At 42.2% G+C, this 15,631-nt stretch overlaps 2 protein-coding genes across 11 annotated transcripts in view; one reads left to right on the forward strand and one right to left on the reverse strand.

The window, feature by feature from the left end:
• LOC115052827 (peripheral plasma membrane protein CASK) overlaps positions 1-9,744 on the reverse strand; it is a 32,124-nt gene extending 22,380 nt beyond the window's left edge. For 4 of the 10 annotated variants that reach the window (XM_029517275.1, XM_029517220.1, XM_029517230.1 and 1 more), the window contains exons 1-2: positions 8,800-9,740; positions 506-618 (exon numbers count right to left, since the gene is read on the reverse strand). In XM_029517275.1, coding sequence (XP_029373135.1) covers positions 506-618; positions 8,800-8,864 — 178 coding nt within the window. In that variant the 5' untranslated portion in view covers positions 8,865-9,740. Of the gene's footprint in view, positions 1-505; positions 619-8,799 lie in introns of all 10 variants that reach the window. The other 6 variants (XM_029517283.1, XM_029517267.1, XM_029517249.1 and 3 more) reach the window with 5 other exon arrangements.
• A 2,617-nt stretch (positions 9,745-12,361) lies between these two features.
• cenpl (centromere protein L) lies at positions 12,362-14,937 on the forward strand. The gene is made up of 5 exons (XM_029521329.1): positions 12,362-12,396; positions 13,051-13,207; positions 13,292-13,546; positions 13,846-14,415; positions 14,527-14,937. The coding sequence occupies exons 1-5, from the start codon at positions 12,377-12,379 to the stop codon at positions 14,599-14,601; spliced, it is 1,077 nt and encodes a 358-aa protein (XP_029377189.1). The 5' UTR covers positions 12,362-12,376; the 3' UTR covers positions 14,602-14,937.
• Positions 14,938-15,631: the final 694 nt, after the last annotated feature.

Here is a 15,631-nt window from a genome sequence, read left to right on the forward strand (position 1 = left end):
TGACTGAGACCTCACAGATGGCACATGGTGAATGCCAACATTACCACCAATACACACCTGCCCGTGGTCTTTGTCTCTATCTCTCTCTGACACACACACGCACACAAACTATGTGGCGGTATGTGGCACGATTTCTGTAATCTCTGCAAATCTGTCAAAATCTCACACACAACGGCATGCGTCGGGTGTGAGGTGATGAAGGTGTGTGTGTATTGGTGAGATTTCCATTGCAACACTTTTATCTTGGTGCAGCATATGTCACACTATGCCTCTTGCACTTATGTGTTAGAATGCCATTACACACTCTTTGTGCGCCCTGTTTTTGAAATCATCCCCAAATTTGTTTGAACCTACAACAATAGCTAGGTCAGTTTGCAAGTTATTGAAGATGTAAACGCCTTTGTGTAAAAGTGTAATTCTCTGTGACTGATGAGATCCCTGAAAACTACCCTCTCTAGTCCTGATTGATTCAACGCCGCCCATCTGTTCCGACTGTGCTCCTCACCTTCCGTGCTGAGGCCTGGGCTGGAGGTGAAGCTGGCCACATCGACGATCTTTACAGCAAACTGCTGGCCCGTGTCCCTGTTGATGCAGCGCCTCACCACGCTAAAGGGACCCCTGCAACACACACAGACGTATGCACGCCGAGTTAGAGACAGACAGACAGTAATAGAACACAAATACAACAATGAACATCTGCGAGCAACTGATTTCTCTGATTTCAACATAACAATAGTTAGCCTTCACCAAAATCACAAGCACATTTAGTCGTACACACACTAGCTCAATGGGCAGACAAGAACTGGTCTTGAGAACTCTGTGGATTTACAGTGGGTGGTTAACTATGCATCGTGGCCTCCATGCTCATGCAAGTGGGAATTATACAGCAAGCACTGTGCACCGCAGCTATAACAGCTTTATTATAGAGACCTGAGAGAGGAAAAGCTGCCCTACAAGGTTTATTTCTGGGAGATTTTGTCAGGTTGTGTTTCCTTATATAATTGCATCGAGCCCAACATATGGAAGCCATAAAACATGATATCCCTTTGCATGTCCACCTGTGAATCTGTATGAAACACAAAGCGGTCCAGGGATGACTTGCCAGATGACTGTGTTCATGATTGTGTGGCAGATTTGAGATGTCAATTGTTATTACATCAAAGAAAGGAGAATGAGATTAAATCAGTGTCAAAGTGGTGTGAACTAACAGAGAAAGCTGAACCATTTGCAAATCTCCCGTCTCCTGGGCCACACAGGGTTGAAGGCACACACATGCCTGCTGTGTTACAGCTGTCTCTACATCTCCCAAGTCTACAATTCACAGAGGTGGAACCAATGCAACTGAACACACACACACACACACTATACAAACAGACATCCCACACACACACACAACACCTACTCTGCAAAAGCAAAGTGGTGGCCATTACTAGGCTCTGGTTGGGCTGAATTAGTGAATGAAATTGTCTGACAGCATCAGTGTCAAACCAACAGTAAAAGCTATGGGTTTTTTTTTTCCATGTTGCAGCATGTTGCAGCAGTAGCTTGGTCACCTTTTCATCTGCTGTAATGATTAACCCACACAAAAAAAACGCAAGCAGCATGTGCACACTGGGCCAAGAGAAATGAAAAACACAAAGCATTTCCCTTCACAGTCCTGCCGATGGTCCGACAACCTCACTGACCTCAGTTGGCGTGCCGTAGCAGCTGTGTTTCCTATTAAAAAGACACCCCCATCCTAACCTTGTAATCTTTTCAGGTCCACGTTTGCCTAAAAAACACTTTGGAGTGCTAAGCCAGTAGCCACAACCACAAAGACACAAATGATGGAGTGAGGCTGAGGCCATCTTGGCATTCCTCTAATGTGTGTCAATAAAACTCATTAGCACCATTAGGAACGAGGTGGGGTTGGGCAAACCTGCCAGATTGTATGCATCAAACACATTTGCAATCTTGGCCACCAATGGAAAGGAGCAATAGAGAATCAATTTGTGAATGAACTGGGGGGGGGGGGGGGGGGGGTCAAAAAATTTGAATACTAATCTTTTCATCATCTGGCATTAAAATATCAAATGGCCATTCAGCCATGTACACTAGCTATTAACACGGCATTAAAAGAGGGCAAGTAGCTGCAGAAAAGAAAGAGACTAAGAGAGAGTGTGAGTCTGTGTTGTATTTCAAAGTGAGGAACCAGAGAGGCCTCATGCTGTACTGACATCAACACAGCTGCTCTGAGTGGGATCATACAAAACGCCCACACATGGCTCACATCTGACAGCGGCAGCCATAAAACATTAGCCCAGAGTGGCAATCTTTGCAAGGCCCTCTTTGGCTCATTTCAGTTCTCTGTTCCATGTAAATCAAAAACTGGGTGCCCATCCACACTGGTCACAAACACAATTTCCAACACATTTTCTTTTATTTTCATTTCTCTCCTAACAAGGGACAGGACACATCTGCAGACTCCACACAGCCAGTTTTGCTCTCCTGAGAGCAACCAACTTTGCTTTAAGCAGCATTTTACGCTAAAGCTGTGGCCAGCAGCTACCATCATTATGGGCCACTAATTTGGGGAGGTGTGGTATGCAGAAAAATATTTTATATCAGGTTTGCAAGCTTTTAAATAATGAGTTTGATCGTGGAAGAAACAGATGGAATCAAATTAATTTGTTTAAATATCTAATGCAATTTCAGGTTTTGTCATGGATTTTCCTTGTCAGATTCCAGCATGTTCAATGTGCCTATGGAAGCACAAAGCAGAAAATTGCTGCAAATTAACTTTCAGAATGTGAACTGAAATTATGAGCATCAGTGCTTTCAGGGGGTTGTAAAGTTTTGGCAGATTCATCTCTCCTGTGCACGAATCAGAAGAAAACTCAGGTTTCTTTAAACTACTCCAGATTGTCTAGCTTTATGGTCTGAACAAAAGGTTCTACTTTTCACTATCCATTCACAACTATTTATTTGTGGTGTTGGCAGCAGAGCCAAACTACAGGCCAGCAGGGAGGTACTCTAATTAAAGAAAATGTGTAAGGTAAAATATTCTATCAAATACTTATATTCTACACTATATTTCCAACAGAAACACAGGCTATATTGTTTCACTTCGAGGACAGAATGGGCCTAAAAAAAAAAAAAAAAACAACAACCTACATCTAAAGTGCATCCTCTCACAAGTTCTGGATCTAAACAGGTATATTCTTGGAAAAATTCACTTTTCAGACCAACCTGAAAGGACTTTAGCAACATCACTTTGTAACAATTGACAAATTGAATCCATATTTCCTCTAGTAAAGGGACATGATGATGACACAATCAAAAATGTGACGTTTTAATGACCTCAGCAGGAATGCATTTACTTTGCTTCAAGACACTTTACTAAAATGGATGCATTACAGACAAGGGACTAAAATCCTTGGGTCTCCAGCTCCAGGCTACAAATTCATTTGCACGCAAAAGGGAGGATGAGAACTGAAAAACACCTTAATGGAAAACCCAAAAATATGCCTAAATAACCATTGAGGTGGATTAGCAGCCCTGACATCATTCCTACATAATAAAACAAGCAAAGATTACCTTTAACTGTGAACATGTGTACTTATGTAGTGAAGACCTAACCAATGACGCGTGCCAAACATTTCATTTTTCTAACTCTCCAGACAATGACTCCAAAAAAACAGACTATTACTCCACTTGAAACAACTTCACACACACACACACAGATATTATGTTTTTCTTAAATTGCAACAATTCAGTGAAAACAATAAGCGCTATCATGCTGAAAGACAATATGATTAATTTGCCTGATCTATTTTATAAATTTGCTCAACCTGATTCAAGCCACTCAAATACGTGATGACTAACAATTAAAATGGTAATTACTTAACATTCACCAAAGTTCTGTTGCCTTTCTGCTGCACAGCAGTTTGTGTAGCATTTGTATGCCGAATGTGTTGCATCTGTTTGGTGACAAGCTATCATTAGACCACTAAAAAATATGAAACAATCAATGAAAATGTAACATTTAAACTGTTGCCCAAGCAATTTAACTATCCAACTCAGAATAAGCCCAAGGAATTATCTCTTCATTGGTTTAGAGTGAGTCACACATCCCAATATCCTTGGCTGTAATGAGCACCCCAGGGCTCAAATAAAGAGCACTGTGACTCCAGCAGTGCTTCTCAACAACCTCAGTCTGAATCAAACAAAACCATTACAGACAGAAATGGATTAAATTGCTACAGCGCTTCACCAACCCTTCAGCTAAAGCTAAAATCTCAAAAACAGGCCTGTGGTTTGTACATTATATATACCTCACATCCTCATCACTTATTTACAGTGTAAATGTTACAAACAACAAGCACTTAAAGTGTAACCTGCAGATCAGAGTTAAATGGATAAAAGTTAAGTAAAAAACTGGAGCTCCTGACTGTAGCAAACACCTACAATCATTCAGTGACCTTTAAAACCCTCATTTTTAGAAAAGGTCCCAGAAAAATTTTGGTGGAGAAAATAACCATCTAATCTGTTCATAACACTGCAGGGCGTGTGCAGTCTTTGTCTGTAAATAGCCCGTGTCGTCTTTCACTGCAGTTCATCCATTCAGAAGCTAAATTGAACACCTGACCTGTCTGGTCTTCTTCCTCTGAAATAAGGCTAATATGACCACAGAGAGTTGGGTGAACATTTACATGCACGAGGCGTGCAATCAGACATACACCTCATGTATCTTCATAGCACAGCTACACACAAACCAATGCAGCTCCAACCATTCGCACACAACAATTAGACCTGATGAATCGGGGGTCAAACTTACTAAAGGGTCATATATATTTGACTTCTAAGTTCTCCATGTTGCCAAAAGCACAAAAGCAGATCTTTCCATCGAAAATAATGAGAGGAAGAAGGCAGCTCTGAAATAAGAGGATCCCAATGGACAAGGAGCCTGTGTTAGTTCTGTGCACAGGAGCCAATGTTGGCTGTGTGCACTGTGCTGCAAACAGTCAAAGCACAAACCAACCAGAAACTGGTTGGATCTTCAAAAATCTAACTGGGAATGTAAAATCCTATTTTGTACATTAAAAAACGCTTTGTACAAGAAATGTTCTCCAAAAGTACTTACTAATTGTCTTTCAGTAGAAATCACTGTGAACATTGCTCCCTTTAGGATCCAAGTTTAAAGAAGATGATCGCTGAACAGTGATGGCATCCCCTGTGTTCTCAATCCCACCCAACCACGCTGCTCCTCTCCAAGACAAGCGGATCAGAGACAATAATAGATGACTTTTCTGAACAACAATAGAAGCCAGCGCAACAACCGTGCTGGATAATAGGGTTTATGTATGAAGCTAAAGGGAGCCAAGGCCAAAGGTCAGTGAGAGACACGAGCATACAGGAGCACCAAGATCATCCAATAACATGAGACAAATGACATGGCACACGGTAAAAGGACAAACTAATGACGCTGCACTTATTACTGTCACCAACTTACAATAATTGTATTCTTCATGCCAGAAAATTTTAACTCTTGAAAACGCGCCACATGAAAACAAGGTCATTAAAGCCTGACATATTGTGAAACCATTTAAACCAATAAATGAATAAATTATCAGATTTTTGATGTCACCCCCTTTCAGTGTAACTTGCAGGTTAGATTTTTTTTCTAAGATGTTTGGGACCTAATCTTATTTAAAAAGTCATCGTGACCTGCGAAAACTTTTTTCTTTTTTTTTTCACCTTTTCAATCGTCGCGCTATATTACGTCATAAAAGGCGGGGCTCTCCGAGACTGCGGAAGTAGACTAATGAGTTTGAGCGGTCGTCTTTCGGTGAGTCTGGGTTTCGTTTTGTTTTTTTTTTTTGCCGTTTTTGCAGTCAGTCTGTTTGTTTTTCGATCGTGCCAATTCATCTGGTGCCTTGTGTGTGCACAAACTCCTCCATGTCGGGACATTGAGTCCGCGTTTTTGTCTTTGTCTTTTTTGCTGACAGGAAAAGAGCCGCTAGCTTTAGCACCAAGCAGATGCTCCACATTAGCTCAGGTGAAGAGACCAGACTTCACTGCTGTCTCCGGAAATTAAACCGAGGTCTGACACGGTGCTCATTTTAGGGGGGAGGAGGAGGATCATCATCATCATCATCATCCTGGAGATTTTCTGGATTCAGGGGGCATTTTGGATTCATCAGCCGATGAGACTGTTAGCTGGTTCGGTCTGAACACACAACTCGACTCCGGCTGGTCGCTGCTAATTCAAAGCTGACAGCTATTTTCTTCATCTAATCACTTCTTAAATTACACTGCATGTATTGTGAATACTTTGGGTTTTTTTTTGTTGTTGTTGTTGTTTTTTTTTTGTTTTTTTTTTTGCTTAGGCAGCACGTTTATTTCAAAATGAGCACCGCATCGCAGCGTGGTTTTAATTTCCGGAGGCAGCAGTGATATCTGGTTTCTTCACCTCAACAAAACAAACAGGTGTTTTAAGCTGCAACTCTTTTCCTGGCAAAAAAAGGGTTAAATAGATGTCCCGACATGCAGGAGTTTGGTAGCTCACAATATACATTGCAGGAGATACAGAAATAAAACAATTTGTGCTCAAATAAAGTTGAAAATACATTGTCATTTATTTCTCCCTCTCGTTGTTTTCAGCCCAATAAAACATGCAGATTTATTATAAAAAGACAAAAGCAGTCAATAAAAAAAATTAACTTTCATATGTATATATACACACAACACAGTCTGGCTTAATATAATTTCTGTGACGTCACTTCTCCTTTCTGACCGTGCACGGTCTTAAATAATAAAAAAAAGGCACAACGCAAGCTGTATAATTAGTCTGTCACCGGCAGCTTGATAAGAATGGGATAAAGTAATACATTGTTTTTTATGTCACTTTTATCTTAATGTCACTGCACTTTGCAACGAGTTATATTTAGATCGATGCCAAAGCCAGCATCGTTCGCTTCTTATCAAAACTTAAACAGCTCAATTATCTAAATATATTGCAAAGGATAGTCACTGACATTAGAATAACAGATTCTTAAAAACACAGTTTTTGTGGGGGGGGGGTTATGTCTGCTTTTTGCAGTATGGTGAACTTTGTAATATACTTTGTTTTCAATGTCAAAACTGTTAATAAAATCCAAATTCATTGATTTATTGTTTTATTTTTTTTATATACATTTTAAAGAGTCAGAATTCCTACACTGCTTTCACAAACTTTTATTCACTGTTGTTTCCAACCTGCAGGTTAAAATTTAATGGATACTAAACATACAGTCTCACCAGAGAAGATAATGCAGTAGGTCCAACCGATTGTTTCTTTTAGCTGAAAGGTATTTTAATTTCAGTGCTAATTAATGAACATCCTCTAGTTTCTGCTCCACTGTGCTACCTGGTACCTACAGTCATGCTGACAGTAAAATGCAAGGATAAAAACAAAGCGGGAGAGAGCTGCAGTCAATGTCTCCTGGCATTATTTATATCCTTAGCCTCAGGGCCATCCCATTCCCAACTCTACTTGTCTCCATTGATCTGTTTTTGCCTCCCTTCTCCTCCCACTCTGGACTGAGGAAAAAGGACCACCCCCCACCCCCCAATCTTCCTGCAACACATCCCTTGGACTCAACACATTTGATCCATCAACTGCACTCTCACAAAAGACCTGGAAAGCTAAGGAGAATCTTCTAGGATTTTTGTGACAGAAATGTGGCGTTTCACTTCTTCAGTCAAGCTTATTAAGGTATCATCTAGTCCAGACCATTGTTCAGTCACTGCCAAGACAACGTGACAACACCTATGAAAACTGCACACCACAAGTAAAACAATCTGACAACTAAGGAGGGTAAGCCTATCAAAAATGATCTAGTCACAGTTCATCCAAATGAAAAATCAAAACTATCATCCACAGTGACGAGTGGATCCAAAGAATATGTTTCCACTCTCCAGTATTTATCATCATATGAGACTGGTATTGTGAAATAACTGAACAAACTCCTGGCACTGGCTCCATGGATCTGTTACTGGGAACCCAAGGTAGTAGTCATGGACCAACCATCAATTAGTAACCAAAGAAACAGGAAGTCTCAGGTTGAAGAACAGGGCCTGTGGGTCCTGAGAGTGTGTGCCTCTTTCCTCTACAGCAAACTTAATGGACCCTCAGGGGGAAGCTTGGAGGGGGGAGGTGACTGACTGGTAGCCCAGGTCTGAGATGGGCCTGTGAGCCTTCCTGACTCTCTACCAGGAGGATTAGAGGAGCCATGCCTGACCATACAAAAGCAAAATAAGTACTGGGTCAAAGGTCAATTTTCATGACCCATTTAAATCAGATTTTTCATTGTTCAGATGTGCCTGGGCTTACATCTTGACTTACACAACTTTGCTATTGCAAAATTAAGTAAACAAACTATACCTTCTCACACACCTTCACAGTATGCAGGCGTGCATTCTGCAAATATCATGATTGAAAGAGGTACAGTCCTGTCTGCAGTCAAGTTTGGTGTTCAGCCAAATAATGCCTCCAGATGAGCCATGTTTCCCACCCCGGCCAACAGCTAAAACTGACAATTCATTTCTATTCCAGCTGCAATAAAAAGCAATGAACGTTCAGTTACAACTTGCAGCTGCTCCTCTGTGCATCAGAAGGACAGGACCCCCACCTCACAAACCCAATGAAGTTTCTCACTGAAAGCCCTGCAGGCCTCCACTCAGAGCAGATCCCAGACAGTTAAAGCATGGCGACGGAGAACATGGCGGAAAAAACAACCAAAATCAAAATAAAAACAGACATTAAAAGGCGGCACTTACTTTCCAATCACCTCGCACAGCTCGTAGACATCCTCGAACAGCACGTCGTCGTCCGCCATGGTCATTCAGGTAGAGGAGGATGCTCTCCAGAAGATATCCCTCCCACGCGGCTTCGGAGGAATCAATGTTCGCGTATTTTCTGGCTGAATGGGGTCACTCCTCTGCAAGATTGCACGGTGTCGGCGGTGTAACCCCCTCCACGCCCGCCACCCCCCTCCCTCCAAATGTCAGTGTCAGGAAAACCTGCGGCCCCTCGACAGTCCAGGTTAGCCGGCTAGCCACATTAGCTGAGACTCCGCGGCCCCACCTTCTCCCGAGCCACTCTCCCGGTAGGCTAGCTAGCCAGCTAGCTAAACAGTAACCACAAGCCAGAGTCCGGGGCGTGGAGATTTCCTCGCTCGTTTGCAGAAAAACACCCCTTTTTGCATGCCTCGGTTTTGTATCTTACTGCTGGATACTGCCAGGTATTAGACTTCCTCAGCAGCATCCACAGACGCTTTCCGCGACGACCCACAGATGCTCCCTTCGCCGCAAGCTAACGGGGCTGTTTGTGGGGGGGAAAAAAATGTTCGGCTGGCTGGGTTGTTGCGAGCTAGCCGTCGATGGGATAAGCGGTTGGCTCTGGCTGTTGTCGCGCCGAGCACACCCAGGGTACGGCAGATGGCTTATCCGTAATGTGACCGGACTGCAATATGCTTCAGCTTCCCGAGTCCAGGTGGAAGGCCTCCGCGATCAGGTCCATCACCGGTCCGCTGCACGCACACACGCCGCCCGCGATGATCGGCGTATCCGATGCCGACACTGCCCACCGTCCTGGTGCTGGTTCAGATGTTCGCTGGCTTCGACTGGCTGCTCCTCTGACTTCCAGAAATGCCAGACCCCTCCCTCAGTAGTTCGGGAAACTGGTCCGACCAGAGCCAAGATGGCACCGGGGAGAAGGGAGGCGGGTCCTCGGTGTTGTTGTGTACGCTTGGCTCGAGCCAAGATGGCGTCCTACAGGGGGTTCGATTGAGGCGCAGTTTCCTAATCTCCTGAAACGGTCGCATCCAGTGTGTGGCGCGCAAGCGTGCATCACCCAAACCCCATCACTGACGTCAGCCTTTCGCCGTCTTTTCTCCATCCTTCAACACACAGTTTATTTCTCTCCAAATGAGCTCCTGTGTCAGTGTCATGATCGGATGCATTTCTCAGAGGGCACCAACGAACAGAAACGGTGGTTTAGTGGGTGAAGCATGCGCCCCATTAAAAGGAAACCCCCAGCGTCTCCATCAGTGATGTTGGTTCGCGTCCACTCTATGGACGTTTTCCTCTCATCCAGCTGTCCTGTCTAATAAAGAAATAGCTTAGTTTGTAGTTATTTCCCAAACATCCCGGGGTATTTACAGTTTCATACCAAATCTAAATCCCCTTTTCTTGTGGGCGATGGGTTACTTTGGACCATCAGGGTCAGGAGGAGGAGTTGGGGTGCTTTGTGTGCACTAATGTCAGAATGAAGTTCATTATTTAAAAAAATACACGTATAAATAAACAATGTTCTGTTGAGCTACTGTTCTGCATGTTTTAGATTTTGCCTGCTACAGCACACCTGATTCAAATGATCAGCTCGTCATCAAGCTCTGCTGGGGTCTGATAAGGAGCCATTCATTTGAATCAGGTGTTTTGGAGCACCTTCCAACTGTTCTATCTAATAAACAAAAAGATACGTTTGTAATTTTCTGTATTTCCAAAACACCCCAGGGTGCAAAGGCATTTACAAATTTCGAACAAATCTAAAGCCAATATTCTTGTGGGCAATGGGTAATTTCAGACTCTGAAGGAGGATACTTTCATGGAATCACGTCATACATCCTGGGAGTGTAGCTCAGTGGTAGAGTCAATGCTTTGCATGTAGAGAGCTTAGGTTCATATCCCAGCGGCAATATAAACTGGTGATCCCTAATCCAGAGGGTGGCTTTTTTTAAATGCTATCAAAGAATCATAAAGTTTTTAATAGCTTCGTCAGATTTTATTCTGTTGCAAACAATAATTGACATTTTCAATATCCAGTGCCCCACAGAATGCATAATATTCAATTAGCACTCAATATAATTTGATACGCATGACCATGCCTATAACTAGATGCCAGGTGACTTTATGAATTAAACCTTTCTAGTGCAAATAAAATAAAACGAAACTTTAAAGCTCATGATTGAATAAAAACTAAGAGTGTGTGTACAGTTTTTTCCAGCACGAATCAAACGGTGCTGAGTGACTTTTGAGTCAGCAGGCATTTGCTGCTCTCTGCCATGCTCATGGTGGGAAACAGAGACATGTGGTGCCGCCAGAGTGCGCTGTTCTCTTATGTCACCCACAACAGTTTCCATGGCGCTCCATCCTTTCTGCTCACACATCATCTGCAACCTTTCCCCATTGGTTAAAGCCCACCAGTAGCTACCAATAATGCTATTGGCTGTTGATGTGGTCATCATTTTGTATGTCAGCGTATGTACTATTGAACAGCCCTCCACTCAATGTGTTGGTACTTACGAAACATAAAAACATGGAAATGGGGACAAACTTACAATTCCACAGGGCCTTAACACACGAAAGGCTGGAGACAATAGATCTAGAGGAAGGTCAGTCCGGACTATGAGTGGTAGACCAAGAGAAAGAATAAAAGAAAGCAGGGAGACACCATGCAGAGGGAGGGGGGGGAAAGAAAAAGCACACAGTTTCTATGGTAACAGGGAGGGGGACCATTGGCTGCATGTGAACCTGGCAGCTCATGAAATTCACATAATAAACCAAATACCCCCTTTTTTTTTTCCAGCTAGAGGGATGTTGCATGGAATTTCATTAATTTCCCAGCGACTCAAATGTAACCACTATTCACGTAACTACACCGGAATGGAAAGTGAGTCCTGTCAATGAAGGATGCTCATGCACACATGCATTTGCAAATGTTATGATTAGAAATCCAGTGGTCTCCAATTTGGACCACTGGAACAGATGTCAGTAAATCTATCTGACATCTCCTCTCCTCGTTCTGTCCTCTCAGTCATTTTAATTTGCTATTGTTTCAACCTATTCTCTAATATTGTAGTTATGTATTTAGTCCAGGCTAAAAGAAAAATAAGGTGTGGTACTGATAGCTTCGAAGGTGCGAGGACTCTTTTAGGAGAGGGGAAGGGTTATGCTTTTATTTCGACAGAAAGGCAGACATGATGCACAGAAAAAGACAGAGGTATACAGTCTGCAGCTCGGACTCGAACACGGGACGCTGTAATACGTGCCGTGCGTGCCAACCACTCTCCTACTCAGTATTCCGTCGTACGCCTTCAGACATGATGCTATTAGAATTTGCGTAATAAAAATAATTAATTTACTATCGTCTCCTACTCTATTCCTTTTCTTTAATTTTGTATACTTACATATTATTTATTTATTTTCTGTATTCTTAAAAATGGAAACAATAAATAATTCTATTAAAAAGCCTACTTCCTGTTTGGTTTGACGCGATTGGCTGATTCCAACCGCGCAGACTGCTGGGAAGGCGCGACGTTCAAATTTGTTTCCGGTTTCATTCGGTACGCAAAACATGGAGCAACTCTCTAATAGGTAAAACAATTTTATACTTATTAACATTTTTTTGTTTTTATGTTTTATTGATTTCCAGATCTTAAAATAAAAACAGCTCAGTTCGGTCGATAAAGATTAAGAATCCTTCCTCTGTCAGCGACGTGGCTCCGTGCATGGAAAGACTTACCCACCAAATAGCTTTTATAAATAAGAGTCTTTTACTTTTGCTTTGCTTCTTTTGAAATGTGGCAATGTGTTAAAACGCCGTACAAGACATTGTGACAATCGTTATCTTCCATATTTCCATTCGGCAAATATCCCATGTCTAAAGAGCTTTGTTCGAAGAAGAAATGTCACATTTTAGGGCTCTGTTGTTCATCCTTTCCAAAACATGAGTGGAACTCAAACGTTCTTCATTCTGCATACGAACACAGCAACCTGTGAGCAAAGTCTTGGTCAATGTATACCTGCGATTGTTTCATCCAAATGGGACCAACAGATCTTAAAATAATAGAATTTAAGATTGAGCCTAAGTTGCACTGAAATGTTTATAAGAGTGTGTCATCATGTGGGACAAATGGTTACAACAGCTTACACAGAGGGAGACAGGGTGCCACAATTGGGCTGCAAGTCACAAAATAAACTGCATTACTAACTATATTCATGTTATGGTGGCCTGTGTCTGCTTTTCAGCTTGGCAAGGACTCCCCTCAACAGTGTTGTTGTTAAGAGAAGGAGCAAAACCAAAAGCTTCCGGCAGTCATATCGCAGCTGCCTCGGTCTAACTCCAGCACTGACGGCACGGAGGCTCAGCAAAAGCAGAAAAGCACCAAAGTCACATTATATCACTGTAAGGCAACGCCAGCCATTGCTCATGTTTTTTTCTCATGCTTTTCCACACTAACCCCTAACCCATCTTGCTTGCCTTTTACAGGAGAAGGTGAATCCAGAACATCTGGCCTTATTGTTGAAATCGGAGTGGAAGCTGTCGTACGTGACCCCTCTGTATCAGTTTAGACACACACAGCTGAAGAGCTACTCCAGACAGCTATCGGCATTTATTGCTGCAGAGAAACAGCAAGGATTTGCGGTGGAAGTGGATGGATCGCAGAGCAACTTCAGGGTGTCTTTCTCTGTCGTGCAGGGAATGACAGAGACAGAGGATGACGCTGAGACCGTCCTCATCCAGGTAAGGGCAGGATTTCTCAGGCCAATAGTGACTTCATTTTGTTTTTTCCCCAGTTTGGCCATGAAACCACTCCAGCTTAATGATGATCATTTTGAATTAATTTTTAACATTTTCATTGGTAGATAAAAGTACAGTGAGGGACAGATTCAGACAGACAGTTCTCTAACTCAATCACTGAAGTAAAAGCAAACTCCTCAGCTACCATTAAAAAAAAAAAGAGAACGTGGACTGAAATTCCACTCCTTTTGCATCTGGAGTATACACATTGATGTTTCTACCTCTTCCCTTTTTCACCACAGATCCATTCAAAGCCTTTGTTTGCAAAACAGAGCGAAGCCCAGAGGTCAGTGTGGAGCGGCTGGCTGACCTGTGTCAATGGCAATTCCGATTACCTGTGCTCACTTCCAAAAGACTTCATCTGCCTGCCGCTCTTTGGCAGCAGTGGGTCCGAGGTTCTCACAACTTTGGTTCAGTCCTGGTTCCAGAAGATGTTTGACTGCTGCTTTGGGCCGCTGGAAATGAATAATACCTGTCTACAATGGCTTGCGGCTTTATGGACTAACTGCCACCCCGAATCCAGCATTCAGCATCTGAAAATGATTTGGACTCTTCCAGTTGTACCACCATTGCAGATCACCTACACAGTCAACCCCAAAGATGCCTGGAAGCTGTGGAGCAGTGTGAGAAAGGATCCGTGCGAGGAGAATAAGGAAGAGGAGGGGGTTAGTATTGATATTGAAGACGTAATGAGGTTCATGCAGGGGTTGAAGAGCCACTTCTACAGACACTTCAGGCTGGACCTGTCAGCAGGATGCCTTAAACAGGTCTCTACAGCACTGGGTTCAGCCACGTTCAGCGGCAGAGTCAAGGTAATCTCTGATTCTGACCAAAACCACTCACAATAAAATTGAGTTTTACTTTACTTTTGTCTTTTCAGTTCACACTTCAAGTGTGCTAATATTTTTTCCCTTTCCTTTCAGATCTCTAACAGCCAATATATACTCAGTACGCTGACGCTACTGACAGAGTGCGCGCTCTTCAAAATGCCCGTCTGAAGACTTTTAACAGGAAATGGAAAATACGGCAGTAGCAACATTAATTGTTGCTGCCTGGAAAGACTGCATATGCTGTTTTCATATTTCAATTCCTATTTTATGCTCCACATTTTTCTTTTAGCAAAAGTGAACCTGTTTTTTAAACCTGAAATTAGATTTTTCAGAGAATTTCCAAGAATGCCAAACGGATTTGGATTCCAATTAAATACAGGTAACCCTGTGGTTGTAATTACGACTGCACATGGAGGAAAAGTCCTTGTGCATCAAAGTTTCTGGAAAATCTTCTTAGATTCCACCCTTTCTTGTAAATATTGTAGTTATGTATTGGTGATATATTCATGTCTTTTAAAAATTAAAGGAAAATTAAAGCTGAATGGTCATTAACAGACTAGATTCAATTTTGCAAATGTATACTATGACAAAGGTCAGGTGCCCCGGGAACACATATTCCTACTTTTCATTCTGGCCACATATCAAATCATATTATGCTTTTAATTCACACATAAAAAACTGTTGTAAATATGATAAACTAGAAGCAGTCAGCCCCTTTTTTGACATTTTGTTATATGCGTTTCATTTTCATGGTTAATGTGTCAGACAGATTTTCTGTAGATAAATGGACCGTTATATCAACAACTAATATTTTGAAGTATAACTTCTACATATTCATACAAATTAGGACATTTTTCTTTGTGGATGCAGTTACATATGTTAAAAAACATAAATAAATACCTGTTTGGGGCAGACTGGTGAAACAGCATCAAGTCCTCTTGAGTCCTGACAATGACAGTCTAAAATATGGACAAAAAGCTTACCTATTTCTCTCAATAATTGGTACAAGAAAAAATTACAGTTTACAAAATAGACAATATTTAATCTCATCTGCATCCTTTTCATAAAAAGCTAATGGTTTGGTCTTCTTGTGTCAACCTGCTCAATAAATTTAACTGGATGCTGCAGGATGTCTGCTGTACGAGATTGTACCTGGGCATTTTGTTGAGCTGCATGTGGACAATCGCCACCAATCAGT

The sequence above is a fragment of the Echeneis naucrates genome, chromosome 2 (genome assembly GCF_900963305.1).
Source record: "Echeneis naucrates chromosome 2, fEcheNa1.1, whole genome shotgun sequence".
In the NCBI taxonomy this organism is placed as follows: domain Eukaryota; kingdom Metazoa; phylum Chordata; class Actinopteri; order Carangiformes; family Echeneidae; genus Echeneis; species Echeneis naucrates.